General features: G+C 40.7%; 3 protein-coding genes across 3 annotated transcripts in view; 1 reads left to right on the top strand and 2 right to left on the bottom strand.

Annotated features, from left to right (window-relative positions):
* uba7 (ubiquitin-like modifier activating enzyme 7) overlaps positions 1 to 1504 on the top strand; it is a 51736-nt gene extending 50232 nt beyond the window's left edge. Inside the window, exon 24 of the mRNA XM_033625881.2 lies at positions 300 to 1504. Coding sequence (XP_033481772.2) covers positions 300 to 432 — 133 coding nt within the window. The 3' untranslated portion in view covers positions 433 to 1504. The remainder of the gene's footprint in view (positions 1 to 299) is intronic.
* Positions 1505 to 1753: 249 nt separating this feature from the next.
* Positions 1754 to 4301, bottom strand: inka1b (inka box actin regulator 1b). Its single transcript, XM_033626117.2, has 3 exons — positions 4172 to 4301; positions 4030 to 4082; positions 1754 to 2808 (listed from the first exon to the last, which is right to left on the bottom strand). Exons 2-3 carry the CDS (start codon positions 4030 to 4032, stop codon positions 1879 to 1881), a joined length of 933 nt encoding a protein of 310 aa, XP_033482008.1. The 5' UTR covers positions 4033 to 4082; positions 4172 to 4301; the 3' UTR covers positions 1754 to 1878.
* A 2759-nt stretch (positions 4302 to 7060) lies between these two features.
* The window catches only part of gnai2b (guanine nucleotide binding protein (G protein), alpha inhibiting activity polypeptide 2b), a 76458-nt gene continuing 64180 nt past the window's right edge, over positions 7061 to 19338 (bottom strand). Inside the window, exons 5-9 of the mRNA XM_033627504.2 lie at positions 15737 to 15865; positions 12282 to 12411; positions 10302 to 10455; positions 9943 to 10135; positions 7061 to 8249 (exon numbers count right to left, since the gene is read on the bottom strand). Coding sequence (XP_033483395.2) covers positions 9945 to 10135; positions 10302 to 10455; positions 12282 to 12411; positions 15737 to 15865 — 604 coding nt within the window. The 3' untranslated portion in view covers positions 7061 to 8249; positions 9943 to 9944. The remainder of the gene's footprint in view (positions 8250 to 9942; positions 10136 to 10301; positions 10456 to 12281; positions 12412 to 15736; positions 15866 to 19338) is intronic.

Raw genomic sequence — 19338 nt, 5'->3', positions numbered from 1 at the left:
TTTGCTACTAAGTATTTTCAGCAGCAGGATGGTGTATGTGGGATTGACATGACATTATGGTGATCTGCCTCACACAGGAATACACTATATAAAGCTTTGGATACATAAATACTAGTTATTGAGATGAAATCATGTTGGTTTTTGTCTTTTTATGTGATTTGTTGATAAGAAAAAGCAAGATCAAAATACTTATGGTCATAGTTGATGATGAAAGGCACACTTTTTTAAAGCTAAACTAATGTCAATGTGTGTTTAAGTAGGTATAATTATAATGCTATATGGTTTGTTGTTGTTTGCAGTGTGTCTGAGGTGGTGAAGAAGGTCACCAAGAAAGACATTCCTCAAAACAAGAAGATGTTGGAGCTGGTCGCCTCATTTACTGAAGATGAGGACTGTGAGACAGCCCCACCCATCAGATACCTGCTCTTGTGATGACACCAGCACAAAATTTCCACAATGTTTCCAGTGAGAAGGCGTCACAGCACAACACTTCTATGTGACAGAACAAAGTTAAAACTCCTGTGACATCGTATCGGTTAAAAACATCCTCATTTTGTTGCTTTAGCTGTTGTTTGCCAAGATTAATATCCAAATGATTTTTTTTCCTAGCTTCTGTTGATCTGTTTCCTTTCACAAATGTTTTTGAACTATTGCACTCGCATAATTTTAAAGCTAAGATGAGATAAGATAAGATAAGATCATTCTTTATTAGTCCCACATTAATCGGTTTGTATTGTTAATGACACTTTGATCATGTGAAGTGAATTATTCCACAACCATGTCCATGTCCCCTTTCCCTTTTTCTTTATTCTATGGCAAAAGCATAAACTTAGCAAACGCTACCTTTCCTCATTCCCATAAAAGTTCCCACAAAGTTCTGTTTGCTAACTTTTGGTTTTCATTTACATGTAAAATGTGTCTTTCAAGAGGTTAGGCTAAGAGGTTGTGAAGATGCTTGCCAAGGCATATGGATTAGATGATCTGGCGCTGCTGGGGCAGCGCTGGCCTGGTTTCAAGGATTAATTCAGGTCAGACTGAGCACGAGGTTGAAAGGGGGGATGCAAGTCCGAACAGGCACTTGGCACAGTGGGTACAGTGCACTGACGATTCGGGGTGCTCTTGCCATCTGGACACAACTGTCATGTTTAAATCCTGCTTGGAGCACACATGCATCCAACCTCCCCCTCCCTCCCCAGAAGGATCCCAGAGCCGGTCATGAGAAGCTGGACTCATCTATGGAGCCTTCGTCTGTCCTCAGATGGCTTTTATGCACAAACTGCCCTTTTCCACAACCCCTCGATGGGTTTCACTTTACAGCCTCACTTTTATAATGTCATTTTTACAATGCTCTGCTCTCGGCTATTTGAATCGTGTCATGTGCTCTCAGGAATTATTACTGCAGCTACTAATAGGGGTTATTTAATCAGTGATCGAAGAATGATGTGTGCGATTGAATTGTGTTTTAACTGTACTAATTCAATAAATGTGTCTCTAAGGAACCAAATTGTATCTGTGTACTTAACTGTCAGTCTTTAGTTCCCTTACCATCTCTTTGGTCATGAACATACTCTGCTGTGATGACCACACCTCACCTAACCTCCCATTTTAACCAGGAAAAAGGACCTGTTGACTTGCAGAGCTTTAGAGCATTTACTATGTTACTATGATATTGCATCCAGGACAATAATACTGCACCACAATAATACAGTTTTTACAGTGAGCACTGCTCACACTGAGGCAGGAACAAAACACATTTTCGTTCAATCCAAAACACTTTTATTCCAGATGTATCAACACTGTGAACAACATCCAATTACAAAAATAAAACCGTCTTATTTGAATCTGTGTTAATGGGTCAGTCCAGAGTTAAAGCCTTGCTTAAATGTATCCAATAACATCATTGCATATAATGGGCTGCCGGCTACCTGTCTTCATGAGAGCTGTGAACTGGTAGAAGTCAGAGTCTGGTTGATGTAGGCCTGTGTGGGACTGGTGAAAGAAAGGTTTGAAAGTCTGGAGTCCCACAGGACAGGACATCCTTTTGGGAGCCTCTGCAGCCCTGCTGGGTTTTGTGCAGTCTGCTGGCCTCGGCCTCACCTCTGCACTTTTAGACATCCCTGCCAGTCTGCGACGCATGTTGATCAAAATGTCTTTGGCAAGGCGCCGGCCCGCATTGGGCTTCAGTTCTGCTGGCTCAGGACACTCTGGTAGGTCCATCCAGTTCTTTATTAGGTCAGCAAAGCTGTTGTCGCCCAGAACCAGAGGTTGTCTGTTTCTGCTGCGGCTAAGCAGTGACGTCGTCCAGTCCTCTGGGTCACTGGCCTCAAATGAGGTCCAGCGCTCCAGGCAAGCGTCCGAGGTTGATTTGGGCCGGATTCGGCCAGAAGGTCCTCTGTTTGTGCGGAGGCAGGCAGAAGAGGAGACTCTCACGTTCCTGGTCCTCCTCAGCACCACACCTTCATCCTGCCAAGAAGCCTCAGAGTAACCAGAGTCAAAGTCCATGCTCTTTTCGCTGCTTGGGGAGCCTTGTGCCAACCGCTCATGCTCCTGATGCTCTTCCTCCTCTTCCAGGGGGCTTGCCAGGCAGCAGGCAGAGTCATATGTGCTGGCTTCACTGGCGTCAGAAACACGTAGACGAGCCAGTCGCTCTTGCTGTGCCCTCTGTTTGCAGAGCCGTGTCACAGCGAAGGACCGAGCACATGGTTCACTCAGGGGCCTCGGCCTGCTTATCTGCTTCAGGTCCTGCAAGGATCTCATCATGCACTGCATCTGGTCACGGAGGCAGTCAGCAGAGTCTCCTAAACACAGCTATAGAAAGAGAAAGACACAAAGAGTATGGTTAGTGGTGCAGACCGGATTTAAATACAGTCTATTTAAAAACAACACGTCTAACCAAAGGGCTTTGGTCGACTATTGCGGGAGTCTACAGAGCCGTTAGGCTGGCTTCCAAAATATCCCATCATGCCCTGGCCGGTCTAGCTGAGACACAGTTCCCTCTGTTATTTCCAAAACTGGGCCAATAAGATTTTTACCAGCTGAGATCACTCTGCTCTATGACCATATAACAAGTGAAGCATTCCTGACAAACCTCAGAGCAGCTTTATGGAGACCATCCCATGCAGTATGAGCCCAGAAAATGAAAAAGTCATGGCTCTGAGAACAGGATGCACATTTTATACTGGGAAAACTCTCCCTGCCTCCTAAAGCAAGAGGGGAAGTTTGCACAAAGTAGCGCTGAATCGTGGAGGAGTGCAGAGGCACATATCCTCTCTGGATTCCCCTAACTCACAGGATGTTGACTGGATCGCATTATGCGGCAGGAAATGACAGCAACATTTTGGAATTACACACTGATCATGAATTAATTATGAATCATATGTTTTCCAGTCTTCGGAGAAACTGAAATCAATGCAGTCCAGTAAATGCAACATAACCTTCACATATAAAAAAGTCTTCAAATGCTTTTCTCCCCTACAAGTGTCCCTGTTGTACAGTCACTGCTGAACTTTTTTTGCTGTCACACATTTTGTTTTCCAAATTCTTACAATATTTAGTTAGTCTCCCTGTCCTGCCAGTGTGTTTGGCTTGGAGTAGTAGGGACACCACAATGCCATGATGTTATCACAGCTGTGGGTGCTGAACCATTTGGCCCCTGGGGGAAGACTTATCTGACATACAGAGACATCCTCAGAGGGACTCTGTGGTCAGTCTGCATCTCTAAAAATGCCCTGTTCTCCTTGGCTGCCTCCACACAACGAGGAGGAGTGATTCACCCAGTTGTATGCATTTGGCAGGGACAGTTTGGTTTGAATTGACAGTGACTTGAGGGGATTACAACAGTCACCAGCACACTAACTTTCCAAAAAGAACAGCCATTAAAGGGAAAAACTTTAAGAAACAGTACAATAATGTATATTGCTTGTGCGTAAAACACTTAAAGTGTTTCTGCTGAGAGTTCTGGATAACTATCTTTGCAATCAGTGCGTCTGCAATGCGTCTACAAAACTGTCAAAAGGAGGAAAAACTTACCATTGCTTGTGAGTAGACGTCTGCAGGGAAGTTCAGACTCCTGTTAATTGTTTCTGCAACAAAAAAAAACATGCATTAGATAAAGTAACGCGCGCTTTCACTAGTATTACACTTTTAAAATTTGTAGAGATTAAAAACTCACCTTTGCATTAATATCAGAGTTAATCCCAGCACAATCCACAACCCCACAGATTTACAGCTGGTCTGAGGTTATACGCTGCTCTGTGTATTCCCTGCTCTGAGCCAGCTGAAGGTCTGTCAGCGGACTTTGACGATGTTGAGCTTTTCACTGCAGCAAATCAGCGCAGCCCATCACAAGACCAGCCAATAGCAAGTGGCCTGAAACAAGATCCCTCCCTGTGTGATCACAGCGGGTCCTACTGTAACTGTACTGTGTTGTGCTGCACTGTGGAGACTCCACATCTGGAGCTGGGTAATTAGACAGATTGTATTAAACAATACATAGAAAAGCACAGTCAGTCAATCGAAAATCACAGAACATTTGCACATGTTTTTAATCTATCCATTCATGTACTGGTAAATATTGTAAACTAATGACACTGATTATTTCATCTAATAAATCATAACTTATTTTTTTCAAAAAAAACTTTTGTTACTTTATTCTTTTAATCCAGAGTATAAACGCCACTTTTCCAAAGTTGTCTGCCTCCTCTGAAAATCTGCAACCATCCATCATGTGCGGATTTACTGAAATCTACATGTCGCCACCTTGTGGATCTTTGTTTACACGACTTTCCACATTACCATTCTCCATTGCCTTTGCATATAAATCCTTCCACACCCTATATTAAGGTCTGAGAAATGCATACCGTCCATTCACCTTTCTTAACTGTTGTTTAGAAATGCAAACGTGGTGTTGGGCTCAAGTGAAGATCTCATTTCATTTGCAGATGAGCAAACCATTCATGACTGCACCTCCTCACCTCAGCTCACCTCAGCTCAGCTCACCTCTGTGAATGCTGACAACACTTTGTATTGTAATGCAGCCACAGTGGCACAAGATGTGCTGAGATCCTTCACTAAACTGAAAGAACCGACACAAAGTGGTAAACATACTGAATTACCAGCAAAAGGCCTGCATTCGAAAGCACAGAAGTACTGCAGTACAAAATGCACTTAAAGGTTGAAGGTTAAAGTGCTTATTTAGGAGAAAAACACTTCCTATTTTTATAAATGGCATCATTAAATTGGTAACACCAATGAATCAGTTTGTAAGCAGCTTTTTAATACTGTTCTATATTCTAAGAGGTCTACTGTTAAAGGTCTGGTGTGTAAGATTTAGGGGGATATAGTGGCATCTAGTGGTGAGGATTGCAGACTGCAACCAGCTTCAACTCCTCATGGTTATAATTCCTTCAGTGTTCACTGTTCAGGAGGTTTAAAACAAATGGACCTGGTGATTTACACTCTAAATTATGCAGTTTCATGTTCAGCATGTCACAGATGGGCCGCCAGCCCAGCACTTACTAATGTGTGCTCACTTGTTTTCCCTGTTAACTTAATGTGTGCACGATTTATTTCTGATCCAGATGTTCAGGAGGTTTTTGCCCGGAGTTGAACCAGTGATTTAAACTGGTAAAAACATGGAATAAAGGGCAGCTTACTATGGTGGCCAGCAAGAAAACCAGAATAACCCTATCTAGAACCAGTGTTTGGTTAGTTAGTTAGTTAATTAGTTAGTTAGTTAGGTTTGGGCTACAGTAGAAACATGGCAATGCAACATGGCAATCTCTGTAGACGAGGACCCACTTCCTATATAAACGGCTCAGGGAATGAAACCACAATGATTATTATTTTGAGTACTTCACTACACAAGAAAACATACTTATATATTATATTCCATTTCTGATGGTGAATGGTAAATGGACCTGCACTTGTACAGTACCTCTCTTGTCTTCTAACCACACTCAAAGCACTTTTTACAAGTCACATTCACACACTAGTGGCCAAGGCTACTGTACAGGGTGCCACACTCACACTCACACACCGATGAAACAACCATCAGGAGCAAAATGGGGTTCAGTATCTTGCTCAAGGATACTTTGAAATGCAGACTGGAGGACTGAAGGGATCAAACTACTGATCTTCTGATGGGTAGACGACCCACTCTACCTCCTGAGCCACAGCTGCCCCTAAATATATCACCCTAAACACACTGAACTCTTTACACAGTTTAATCCAGGGGTCGGACTTCTCTTAAGGGTCGCACAATAATAAAACCTGACCATGCCAATCCACTGATTTAATCTTAAGAAATGTCTGCATTGCAGTGGTGTAGTGGTGGCTATATGCAGGTATGTGGAAAATACCCACCTCACTCTCTGGCTGTTTACAGTATTACCACCTGTCATACAAAAAGCCACCAGAATAAAGGACAATACGCCCACCTCCTCCTCGGTACCCATCTTGCTAGTAGTACACCCACCTCATCAACCACCACTACAGCACTAATGCATGGTGTTATATATCTCATGTATAAGGTAAATCTGAATCTGCAAAGCAACCAATAGCTTATTATTTCCCTATAAAATGTAGGGAAGTAGAAGTATAGATACGGCATGAAATGGAAATACACAAGCATAAAGTACTGCAGTAAATGTACAGTTACTCTCCACCAAAATAAATTCACCTTTCACCTATTAATCTATACTCAGTTTTCTACAGCAATGCCAATGCAACCTTCTCGTACACAATATTCAATAGTAGTGCTCTTGTTCATAGTCTTATATATTGCTATATGTGAGCAGGTGGGGCCATTCTCGACCTTGAGATATGTGACAAAAAATAATCTCAACTCAGTCCATTTACCAGCTTTTCCTGAGCTTTCAGCCCCATCTGATGATCTTCAACAGCAATTGTTTTCAGTTTCCACTCTATAGTTCTCCTTCTATAATTTTTTTTATAATAATTTTTTTTATTATAGTTTAGTCCGAACATGAAGGAGCAGATTAATATGCTATATACATTTTTTTGTAATTTCTTTTGACAGATGACACAGTAGAATACGAGATCATGTGAGCAAACTTTTATTTACATTTAACAAGTGAATGACTTTTATCTTAATGAACAACTATCATCCATTTGTCTCGGTGTTGTGGTGCATCCTAAATCATGGGTTATGTGAAGTGAAGTGGAGTAGAAATAGCCCTAATTCACACTATGGAGATAGCATGACTCTAATGAACAAGTGTAAACGGATATCAAGGCACAAACATATGTAGAAAGACTTTGAATGGAACAAATAGTACAGAACAATCCATGTTAGGAACAGACATAACCACTTAAAAATCTTGCAGATATCTTAAAAGTGACACATAAACCATTTCTGTTTTGTTTCTCCAGAGAAGTTACTTAAGGAATGTTACTCAGTTTGTGGGCGGGTACAAGCTAATCTATGGACAGTCATGCAGAACAATGCACTATAGTACAACCGTGAATATTGAGTCTGTGTAAACATTGTACAAAAAACATTTTCCCTTCATCCATTTTCATTCTCCATGCTTGATTGTTTTCTTCTAAAAATAAGCTCTGTGCAGTCAAAAGGTTCATAAAATGCCAACATTAGTTAACATAAGTTAATGTGATTTTTTATAAAAAGTTGATTCTTTTGTTCTGTATCTTCTTACTAAACTTTAAAAGCAAATAAGGGAAATTAACATGAAAACCTAAAAAACTCAAAAAGAGATCTGAATACAAAAAAATGAGACTCATCAAATCAAACAACTACCGTTTAAAAGTGGTTCTCAAACTGGTCCTTGACGGCCTATTGAGGATGACAAATACTTTAATTTTGCTGCATTTTCATTCGCCACGTGGCATGATGAGATAATGGGTTATTATTATGATAACTTTCCCTCTTCCAACAATTATTTTCCACTTAAGCCAGTCGGATAATATAATTTATGTTACAAATCTAATTTAAAAACCAATAAGGGGGTCCTGGGTCAAATATCTATTTACAGGCACTCAGTATGAATAATATGAGAACCCCTGATCAAGAGCAGTAAGAAATATATTTAAAAAAAAAAAAATTAACACAATTGACAAGGGAATGTGATGGTTGCAAATCGGTGATTGTTGAACTTCTGTAAGGTTTCCCCTCTAGGAATCAAGTCTGTTATGGTTTTCATTATGAAAAGCTGTAATCATCACATGGCTGTTGCAGTCTCTCATGCAGTCTGTGCGCGCCGGGCGTTTTCCTGCGTGAACAGAGTGACGACAAAAAAAAAAGCACCTTTAGACAAATACATAAGAGAAGAGCTGTTATTTCACTTTTTTAAATGCACAACAACTTGAATTTATGTTTGCTAACTTATCCTGGTCAATCAGGTCCTCAGTAGTTTATATAATATGTAAGCAATGTATATTATTGATGTTTTTTACGTCATATGTTGCTGTTGACGCATTTTTGATGCTCAGTTGTGCAAAAATGACCCTTGTACAAGTCATCCATTAATTCATTTAAATACAAAAACATTTGGTTCATCCATATCACAAATCCCTAAAGGTATCTAGCCATGCAGCTGTCTTTGTCTCACTTGCTGAGGTTTTGAGATGTCATGTCATTTTATTTATACAGCACAAACTTAAAAAAAAAAATCACAAATTTGTCTCAATATGTACAACACATTGTTCATCACTGAAAAACCTACTGAAGGTTCTTCACCTCTTTTACGCTCTGTGAGAATGGTCGGTAGCTGGTGTAGCAAATGCACAACATGGCTTAAAGGTCCAGTGTGTAGGATTTAGGGGGATATACAGGCAGAAATGGAATATAATATAATAAGTATGTTTTCATTAGTGTATAATTACCTGACAGTAAGACTCATTCTGTTTTCATTACCTTAGAATGAACCATTTATATCTACACAGGGAGCGGGTCATGGAGTCCACCATGTTTCTACAGTAGCCCAGAACGGACAAACCAAACAGACTCTAGACAGGGCCATTTGCATTTTCACCTCAGCCACCATAGACGAGCAGCAAGGGCTAGAGGCCCGCCCCAAACAGCATTAGAGGCACACTGATTTATGATGTGAATCACTGTGTGATGAATCAGTGTTTTACTAGTTAAAATCACCTGGTCTGTTTGTTATAGAAAGGACAAAACCCCTGTGGATAATTTGGATTCCAGTAATAAACCTCCTGCACAATGTGCACTGAGGGAATTCTAACTGGGAGAAGTTTCAACTGGTTGTAATTTGCAATCCTCACCACTAGATGCCACTAATCCCCCCATATATTACACACTGTTCCTTTAAAATATCCACGTTGTGGTTCAAGTTGTGTCTATTCATACTTTAATTAATATACAGGCCTCAAATAATCAAATTTAATCTTGAGACTGAATCTGACCTAAAGATCTTTTACCAGTCCAATTAAGAGACTGAATAAATAATGCATGCTCATAAAATCAATTAATCACACAGATTTAAAGCTGCCGGAAGTCAGAATTTCCAGTCATCTGTGATTAAATTAGTACTGTAACCAATCATTACATTTATTATTGATTAATCTGGTGATTATTTCATAATGAAATGTTTATTCGTATAGTCTATAAAATGTCAGAAAATAGTAAAAATCGTCAGCCATAACTTCCCATTGACATTCTCAAATGACCCATCAGACCAAAAGTTTAAACACAAAGATATTCAATTGACTGTTATAGAACCGAAAGAAAGACTACAAATATTCAGGAAGCTAGAGCCACAGGTTTGGGGATTTTTGTGTAAAAAATTACTTGAAAACAATTAATCAATTATCAGATTGTTGCCAATTCATTTTCTGTTAATCGACTGAGTGATTAATTGATGAATCATGTCAGCTCTGGGTCACGTTAAGTATCTAAAGCTGTTTGACAACATTTTAAATTTTATCATCCCTCTATCTCACCTTTAGAAAAGACCACAGTCTTTCAGGTTGTTCTTAATAATGACGTCAGTGACGGCGTCGAAGACAAACTGCACGTTCTTGGTGTCAGTAGCACACGTGAAGTGGGTGTAGATCTCCTTTGTGTCCTTTTTCTTGTTCAGGTCCTCAAACTTGGTCTGAATGTAACTGGCGGCTTCGTCAAACTTGTTGGCTCCTGGGAAGTGACAGTTTGAAGAGATGAGGAAGTGATTTGTTATTAAGATGACGGATTAAGGGTGTTATGTAGCGATTTGTTAGTAAGCTGGCAGTGTGGTGACTGCAGGCACAGCAACCTGTCTGTGTTTGTACAGAAGATGTTAAACTATTTAAGCACTGTGTACCTGTGTATTCTGGGAAGCAGATGGTAAGAGGGCTGCGAGTAATCTTCTCCTCGAAGAGATCCTTCTTGTTGAGGAAGAGGATGATGGATGTCTCAGTGAACCACTTGTTGTTGCAGATGGAGTCAAACAGCTTCATGCTCTCGTGCATTCGATTCTGAAGAAAAGCAAAGTCGGTCACGGCTTAAAGGGTAACTTTGGGATTATTTCAACCTGGACCCTCCATCCCATGTTTGTCTAAAGCCCCGTTTCCACCTAACACTTTCAGTATGGTACCTTTGGAACCAAAAGTAACTCTTCAGACATGGTACCTAGACCCTAAAGTTTCAACCGCTCTAAGTACTCTTTCAAGTGGGCGAGGTTGTTGTCACTCACTGCTCCGTCCAGCACTCACTGTATTTCCTCTTTTATCAGTCTGAATGTCGTTTATCATCCACAGAACGAGGCTGCACGCCATCATTTTCAAAACAAAATAGAACAGGCTGCAGTGAGAGTCTCTCTCCATGGGATATTTAAAAATTAGGGGGTTTGTGCATTTAGTCCCTCTGAGGCAAGCTCAGGGGTTTATTGTTGCCATAGTCTACAGGAACGACGCTGCGTGGCGCATTTTTTTTTCTCCGAATGAGGATTGGGATATATGCTGTTCACATAATCCAATAGAAATTATTATATATTTATAAAAGCTTGAAGAAGAAGTCAACTCATGCACTGAGCGACATAGCAAGCCACAATTCAGCCCTGAGCAGAGTGACCGTCCGCTATTGACCAATCAACCAATCAACACTGCAGTGTTCACAGCTCCACCTTTTAGTACCAGGTCTGTGTGCTAGGTACCCCAACAGAGGGGGGACCAAAAATGGGGACGGTATGGAACAGTTCCACTGGTACCATCCACAACTTTTCATGATGGAAACGGAAAAAGCGTACTGAACTGAACCGGAGTGCTTGGTGGAAACAGGGCTTTAGTGTCTGACAACATTATGGAAAGGATCCCTATAGAGGTCAACCACTATCGCCAAACCCACCAGACTTAATTTTAATAAACAGTAATTGTATCATCGTAAAAAATGCACTTTATTCGAAGTCGACAAATCTCACAAAAGCTGTTTTAGTTCGTCTTTCCACTGTGCCAACAATTTGCAAACTCTGGTTTGGTTGAAATTAACACTTAGTTCACCCAGTTAGATGTGAAAATATGCTGGCTGCATAAACGCTAAAATTACTGTTTTTTTTGGTTTCTGGTTGATTTAAAAGGGTCTTTCTTTACAGGGATCCTTTCCATAATGCTGTTGGACACTTAGAATAATAATCTGAGCCTGTAAGTGGCAAGAACAAGCCCTTATAGTGGACATACATTGACTGTGCACAATATGCCCTGAGTGGTTACATTGCAGCCTGTTTTACAGCTGTCAGCTGCAGCAGTCTTACTCAGTACTTCAAAAATTGTTGTTCCTATTAGTCATTAGACATAAAAATGTTGGAAAATAGGATCCACGTTGAGAAATACCAAAGTTGCCCTTTAAGGCCTCTGCTGAAGCACAGCAACACATCAGAGCTGCCACCAGGGGACAATGTTGTTTAATATGTTAAATGTGAGGCATAGCAGTGCAGAGGAGGCTCTTCAGAGCATCTTCAAGCTGTCTCTCCTGAGCACTTGCTTTAAATTCATAGGCAGTTCAAGAAATTGGGTCGAATGGTTCAAATCATTTGAAAAATTAGCTTTTATTACATAAGTACACTCCACTGGTACAACTGTAAATGGATCGTTAAAGTTCACTGAGCCGATTTTACCACCTGGAGCTCATATTATTAGGCTATAATAAAAGGAGGGATAGATGATTTAAATGCTTTGTAATGCCCTACACTCTAAACTAACTCATACTGAAAATGAGTCAAAGAGCAGATGTATAAACGTAGTACAGTTATATTATCCATAAAGCTAAAGACACAGACACACACCAGAGGGTGTTTTTTTCCCCTTACCATCTCCTCATCCTCAGCCAGCACCAGGTCATAAGCGCTCAGCGCAACGCAAAAAATAATGGCTGTGACTCCTTCAAAACAGTGAATCCATTTCTTTCTCTCCGAGCGCTGGCCGCCCACATCAAACATTCTGCAGAGGGGGATGAAGCAAAGGAGACACATCATGTGCACAGGCTAAAGAAGGTCGCAATGAAAGACAGTAAGGTGAAGCTGATAGAGAACAGGGTGCTGAAGAGGACAGTTCAGGAAGGATATCGGTGAAGAGGGCAGGAAATAGAAAGTTAGAGTGACATTCCATCCCTGGATGAACATTAAGCTTTCATGAGGCTGCTTTGAGAAAGAAAGTGGTGAGGAGGTGGAGAGATGTCTGTCGGGTAGGCTATCTGATAAAAGACTGCAGGCATCAGTGCAGGGCTTCGAGAGGCAGGCAGGCCTCTGTATTCGGAGAAAAGCACCAGCTAATGGGGAAGCTGAGCACTGTGATCCAAGATGCTTAGGCTATGTTCAGACTGCAGACAAATCAGTTTCTCAAATCAGATCTTTAAGACCGGCTGTCCACACTGATAATCGCAAGTGATCAGATCTGATTTGTGTGTCCAGGCAGCAACAACATGTCTGCGTGGGTTGCTGTGGTGACGATATGGCGGTAGTGATTCGGCTTGCAAACGGTAAAGCATGCGAAATGGAGGCTAACAACAACAATGACTGTTTACAACAGAAAAATGGATGAATAATCACAGTAGTGAGTAGAAGACGTAGAAGGAGTGGGCGTTGAACTTATCATTATGGATTTATTTTCCAAAGTCTCCATTTAGATATAAAATTAGATCCACTTATATCCACTGATGAATTTGAGGGCATCATAAAGAATGTGGTGATAGAGACGTGTGCTTGTTTTTCTTGAGAGGCCACTATGTTTAAATAGTTGCTGTTTTACAGTGGATAGTTGTATTACATATATTGTATTTGTTGCATTTTAATGTGTTTTGATTGGCTGCTACCTTGGCCAGGTCTATCTTGTAAAAGAGATTTTCAATCTCAGTGGGACTTCCTGGTTAAACAAAGGTAAAGTAAGGATTACAAAGCTTCTAAAAAGGATATGATCACACTCGTCTGAATGGCACAACAGGTTACGCAGACTCGCACTTGCAGCTCAGCTGGAAAACTCTGCTTCAGTGACACAAAAGACACGTAAAGATCTGATTTGAGCACCACAGTGTCCGGACTGAGACGCATCCGTAGAAGTACGATTGGAATTGCATTTCAGACCACCTCCAAATGTGGTTAAGATCTGCATTCATGTGTTTTTTTTTGCTGTCTAGACTTTTTTAAAATCTACCTGGATACAAACTGGATATGCCAAACAAATTGATTCTGACTGGCAGTCTGAACAGCGCCTTAGAGGTGTGAGCAAAACCCTGAAGTCCAGTTCAGACCAAAGATTCGCAAAAAGACGAGATGAGTTGAAACATGCAACTACTTGCAATGTGTCGTTCTGCAAAGGTTCTAAAAACCTGCCGGTTCACATCAATGCAACTAGATGAGATGGTGTATCATCACTATGCAACAACACTCTGTACTTCCATTTTGATTTCCAGCTATTCAGGCTAATTTTGTGGCTGAATATAATTTGTAGCTTCTTAGAATATGAATGAGGATAGTGATGATAATGATAGATACTGGCTACAGTTGCATTTGTAGTAGTGATGCAACGGCGAAAAACATAAACAAAACAAGCATCAGATGGACTCTATTCATAATCAATACACAACAATAGTATAAGTAAGCAGCACCAATTAGTTAGTCAGTAAGAGGATGGAAATAGCGAGCTTGACGGGGACAGAGCACCTGCCGCAGCAAGCCAACACGCCGTCTGCGCTCATTATGACTTGACCAGTGGACTTCACTACAAGCCGACTGGCTGCAGAAACAGGCGATGTGTTTTACGCTCTAAAACCAGCCGCTGGCGATTTGACCAGTGCAGCTGCAGGTGACACATCAGCTGTCTTGAATCGAGCTCATTGCAGCCAGCTCACACCACTGCAACATTTCTCTTCAACGTTCTAAAACGGTTTCGTCTCATCGCGAATCTTTGGTCTGAGCTGGGCCTAAAGACGGCTGAAGCAACGACAGTCCACCACATCCAGGACAGCTGCCATATTGTGATGATACAGAAGGTAAATATGAGGTGCTGAGGTTAGAAGACTCATGAGACGCACCATTTCAACAAATCTAAATTACGCCACTGTCAAAAGACGACACTTCTCTGTATCTAAGTATTTCCTGTCTGTACTTATTATGGCAAACAGGACAGAATTATAAAAACGTGACTTTCTTCTTATTGATTGCCTCCATGTTTTATTCAGGCCAAATATTGAGGCTGTGACAGAGGGTAAATATCAGAGAGTTTATCAGGAAACAGGTCACACCAGAGCCATGTGGCTGCAGATCTCTTTCGGTGCTTCACAAAGTGACGGGTATTTTATACACTGCTTGATACCTAAAAAAGAGAAACGGAGATATGTGCACATTTTATAAATTCACCTATACAGAATACCTGACTTTGATCTGCTAATATATTCCCTGTTATAAGATTTTAAAGCACTTACTGTATCTCTCTCACATCCTCTATCAAGAGGTATACCTGTACATCCATTAATATCCCACACATGAGTGCTCATTTTATGTAAGACCTACAGTTCCATGGAAGACACACTCGAATGTTAGCGCTACATAAAGCTCCAGTTGTACTGAACAAGCACACAATGGGCGGAATCTAATTTATATACTCAGCTCAGAGTGAAATCATGATAATTAAGTTTTTAATTGCTGCTATAATTTGGCTTCTGAGTAGCCGTATTGCACATTTCAAGCCAGCAGGGTCAGTCGCTCCTTGATGCTATTTATGTTGAGATAAAGTCTAGCAGTTTGTTTAGAGAAGGTGTGGAGGAGGCTGGTACAGTGATGTCACTGCTTACACTGACGGGGCTTCAATAAAAAGAAACATATGATGTGCAGCCTGCATATACTTTAACATCTGAGGCGCGTTTTTGTCTCACTGCTCTCCCAAAATAGCCCCAAGGACAGTTATATTTCATTCAATACTGGTCATGTTTCTTGTGCTCTTGTGTGGCTCGTAAGACAAACTGACAAATGGTAGATTTTATGTATCACCAAATAACACTGCATCAGAGATGAGTGAATACAAGGTGGTCATATTGCCACTCAGGTTACTTAATGTCAAAATACACCCTCTCACTGTGGGTGAGTTGCTAAGAGTTCCCTGGACTCTCACATTGGTTGCAAATGGCTAAAGCGACTGTTTTGATAGAAGGCAGACAGGGCGAGAGCGCAGATGGCAGCGTTTTTCTCATAAATTTATTTATTTATTTTTCATTTTTAAAGTATCTGATGTCCATAAACATTGATATAAGGTCAGTGCTATATGGCCTTACTTGAAGTGCAGTTCCTTGAAAGTGAAGTGAGTCTCCACAATGCCAGTGGTCTTGACTCGAGTCCGCAGCACATCCTGCTGGGTGGGGATGTAATCTGCTTTAGCTATCCTCTCCAGGTCGTTCAGGTAACTGAAAGAGAGAGAAAGAAAGAGATTTCAACCTGCAGAGAAGAGGCACAAACAGGCTGTACACACACACATGTACACACACACACACACACACACACACACGTCTGATGCATTAACATCAGACTAAACAGTTTGCATTTCACTGAACTGCCTTGAACTGTAATGAACTTGAGCCATTTAGTGAACATTCTGTAGAGTGAGTCATATTCTGCTGCATTCAATAACACACAATAAAACTTTACTTGATAGCTTTCATTAGCCTGTTTAAGTGCCTTTTAAGGGATTATGCAAAGGCCTTGGAATAATTAAGTTATGACCGAATGCATTACGCAGTTAGACTCCAATACATCAATTGCAATCGTTCCAGAAATGCGGCTCCAAACGGTGATTAGAGTAAATCAGGTTTACTTAAAACTGAAATAAACAATTTTGTTTTGACTAATTGGGGATGATAGATAGTTTAGTATAATCATATTCTAGGTTGATATGGCAAACTTTAAAAGGAGGAGAGGAGCTGCAAATTCAGATGATGATTCTAAGGGGACTCCTGTTACATTGCCACATTGTTTTCATATTATCATTTGATACATTGTTATAATAAAAATGTCCACTAACCACTTTGACTATGACCACGGCTGCATGCTTGGACTTCTACACACACCAAGACACTGATATATGATGCTAGCATTGCTAACTACCGCACAGGAACAGAAGGCAATTCTGTCTATAAGGGACCTTCCTAGATACCAATACCAATTTTTTCTACTACTTTTTACTACTACTACTCACCCTGCCTCTGATTGGCTAGTATTCGTTACCTCTGTTCGTTGAGTTGGTGAGGTTAAGCCACGATCAGTGAGACTGGCTATAGTTAGGGTTAGAAAATCCAGGTAAGCCAATCTGAGGCAGAGTAGGGTGGGTCACGTCTTTGCCACAGTAGAAGAAATGTATCGCAGCAGGGCCAACTGCTTAAAGGCCATGGTGAGAGTGTATTTTTGGAGCAATGGGCATTTGTTTTCAGGATAACAGGCTGTTGGACAAATGGGCTTTTGTTCCAATGGGACATTTTGCAGATTACTTAAACGACATGCTCTGATTGCTGACACACATATCCAATGCACCCTTCGTTATTAGGCAGTCTATTAAAACTATTAGTGCCCTGCCCACTGTTATTTGCTAGCTGCTACTGCTCATTGCTTTTCACTGGTTAAGATCACTGGCCAGCATACCAGTTATGGCACTTCAGGATGGCTATCGAAATGTGCACTTATAACTGGAAGCAAAATTTTGTCCTGTCCTGTTGATTGCAGCTTTGGACCATGGCCTCTTCCAAAGGTTTTTTTTGTCTGAGATGCTGTTAATCACAACGTCACTTCACAATACTTGCTACTTGTGCTTGCTAACATCAGTCTGAGTCACTGTCACTCTTCCCACCTGCACTGCTGGCTGACTTGTGAATGTATTTCACCTGAGAAATTTACCAGAGAGGATTTTTCTTTAATGCTTTTGCGCTGTTGATTTACATAGTGATGATATACTTGTGTTTGAGTATCATGAGTGCATATGCTCAATTGGTTTTACAACATACTTCTCCCTTGGTTGTTACTGTTGTTGAAGGGGTTTCATAACGGCTCACTGCAGACAGATATTGCACACTGGCTCTGGGGATGTAGGCATCACTGTCGACTCACATGCAGCACATTCACCTTATTATTTCCGTGTGGGCCAGTAGTGGCCTCGGTTCCAACTCACCGTGGCTTGTGTCACACACACAAGCTACTGTACGCAATCATCCACACATCCACACTGCATTACTATTCACAGAATCAGTACATTTAAATTGCTGAAATTGTTTACACTTCTGCCACACTCTCAGCTGCACTCCTTGCCAACCAACTGCTGCCTCTCAACGCTACATAACATTTCTTAAAAAACTATTGGGCTGCTCGATTTAAACCATATATTTTCATGGATTTAATGGTGGAGTTAAATGTTGTTTACTGCATAGCTGATGTCCTATGCTGCTGCTGCTGCATATCTGGTGGTTTTGCTCGGTTTCGATTTCTCCATCTCAGTCCACTATATATCACATCTCCTGCAGTAGATATAACACCTGGTGTAAGGCTCCGTATCTAATACAGTTTTACTGTGGGGGAAAGTTTTATTGTCACTCTCCAATCTTCAGTCTGTGCTTTGCTTGGTGTATGCTTGTGGGGAGTGAGATGGGGTCAGAGCGTGGCTGCTGAATATCAACTCTGCACATACTCTGTATCCACATAAATCCCCATGTGAAATGGCTGACTGAAATGTCTGTGAGACCACTGAGGGATTACCACTAGACCCAGTAGTACTATGTGCTCTCCTTAGTGGGAGGATCTCTATGGCAACATGAATATTCTTTACTGATCTGCTCCAATTTGTTGAATATGACAGATTATATTAGTGCAATTAATACATACTGGTGCAGTGCCCATTCAAACACATGCCTTTTAGAATGAGCTGATTGCTTGGCCTGTGGTACTGCTGCTTGCAGCATTCTCGAGAGCTGCTCATACAAACAGCTTCACTCTCAACACTGCACTTCCTTAAGCCCTGAGCCATATACACCTTGGCTCAAAACAGCTTTAAATTTATTATGTTTATATATGAAAAAAATATTGAATTATGTTGCTATTCTCATTGTACTGTGAAATAATGTACAAAAGGTCCACAAATCACAAAGCAAGAAATGCAACTCATCAATATGCTTTTGTGTAGCCTACTTCTACTTCTGCTTCAGAGAAGAAAAAATACTACATTTAGAGACATGTTACTGGTTGCAATGCAGATTAAAATATTACTCACTAAACATAACAAAACACTATCCTGCATTATATTAGAACTGAAATCTTCACCTTTAACAGATGCGAAGCAAATGTAAGTAAACTGTGCTGATAATTCCTCTTAATTAAATTCAACAAACTTTATTGGCATGACATTTCTAATGTGTTGCTAAAGCACAATTACAATTTAAGACAGTGAAAACCAAAAAACTTAACAACAATGTATTATTACAAATGCTGAGACATACATTTTAAGGAGAAAATGTATTAAGCGAAGGAGTAAATAACAAGGCAGACTGTGATCTGTGATGAGATGAACTATATGTTGTTGTGTCGGTTGTCTCTTAGGCTGTGACATGCATTGACATATCTCTCTGCATCTATGGCACTGACACTATTTTCTCCCAGCAGATGTTGCATTTTAGTCTGGTCAGAGAATGAATCAAAATCTTAGAGTGTACACTCAATTTAAGCAGAAATTTGAATTAAGGACTTTTACTCTGGCTTTCATTTCTATGCTGATGACACTGTCTTTTATTGCTTTAGACCCACCCCTGCTAAGGCTTTTGAAAATCTTCAGTATGCATTTGATAGAGTACAAGAACAGCTTTGTCAGCTGCAACTTGTCCAGAAAAAATAAAACATATGTTTT

This window comes from Epinephelus lanceolatus, chromosome 1, assembly GCF_041903045.1.
Source record: "Epinephelus lanceolatus isolate andai-2023 chromosome 1, ASM4190304v1, whole genome shotgun sequence".
NCBI classification, from domain to species: Eukaryota; Metazoa; Chordata; class Actinopteri; order Perciformes; family Serranidae; genus Epinephelus; species Epinephelus lanceolatus.
The sequence above is the reverse complement of the archived record's forward strand: the minus strand, read 5'-3'. Positions and strand labels throughout refer to the sequence as shown.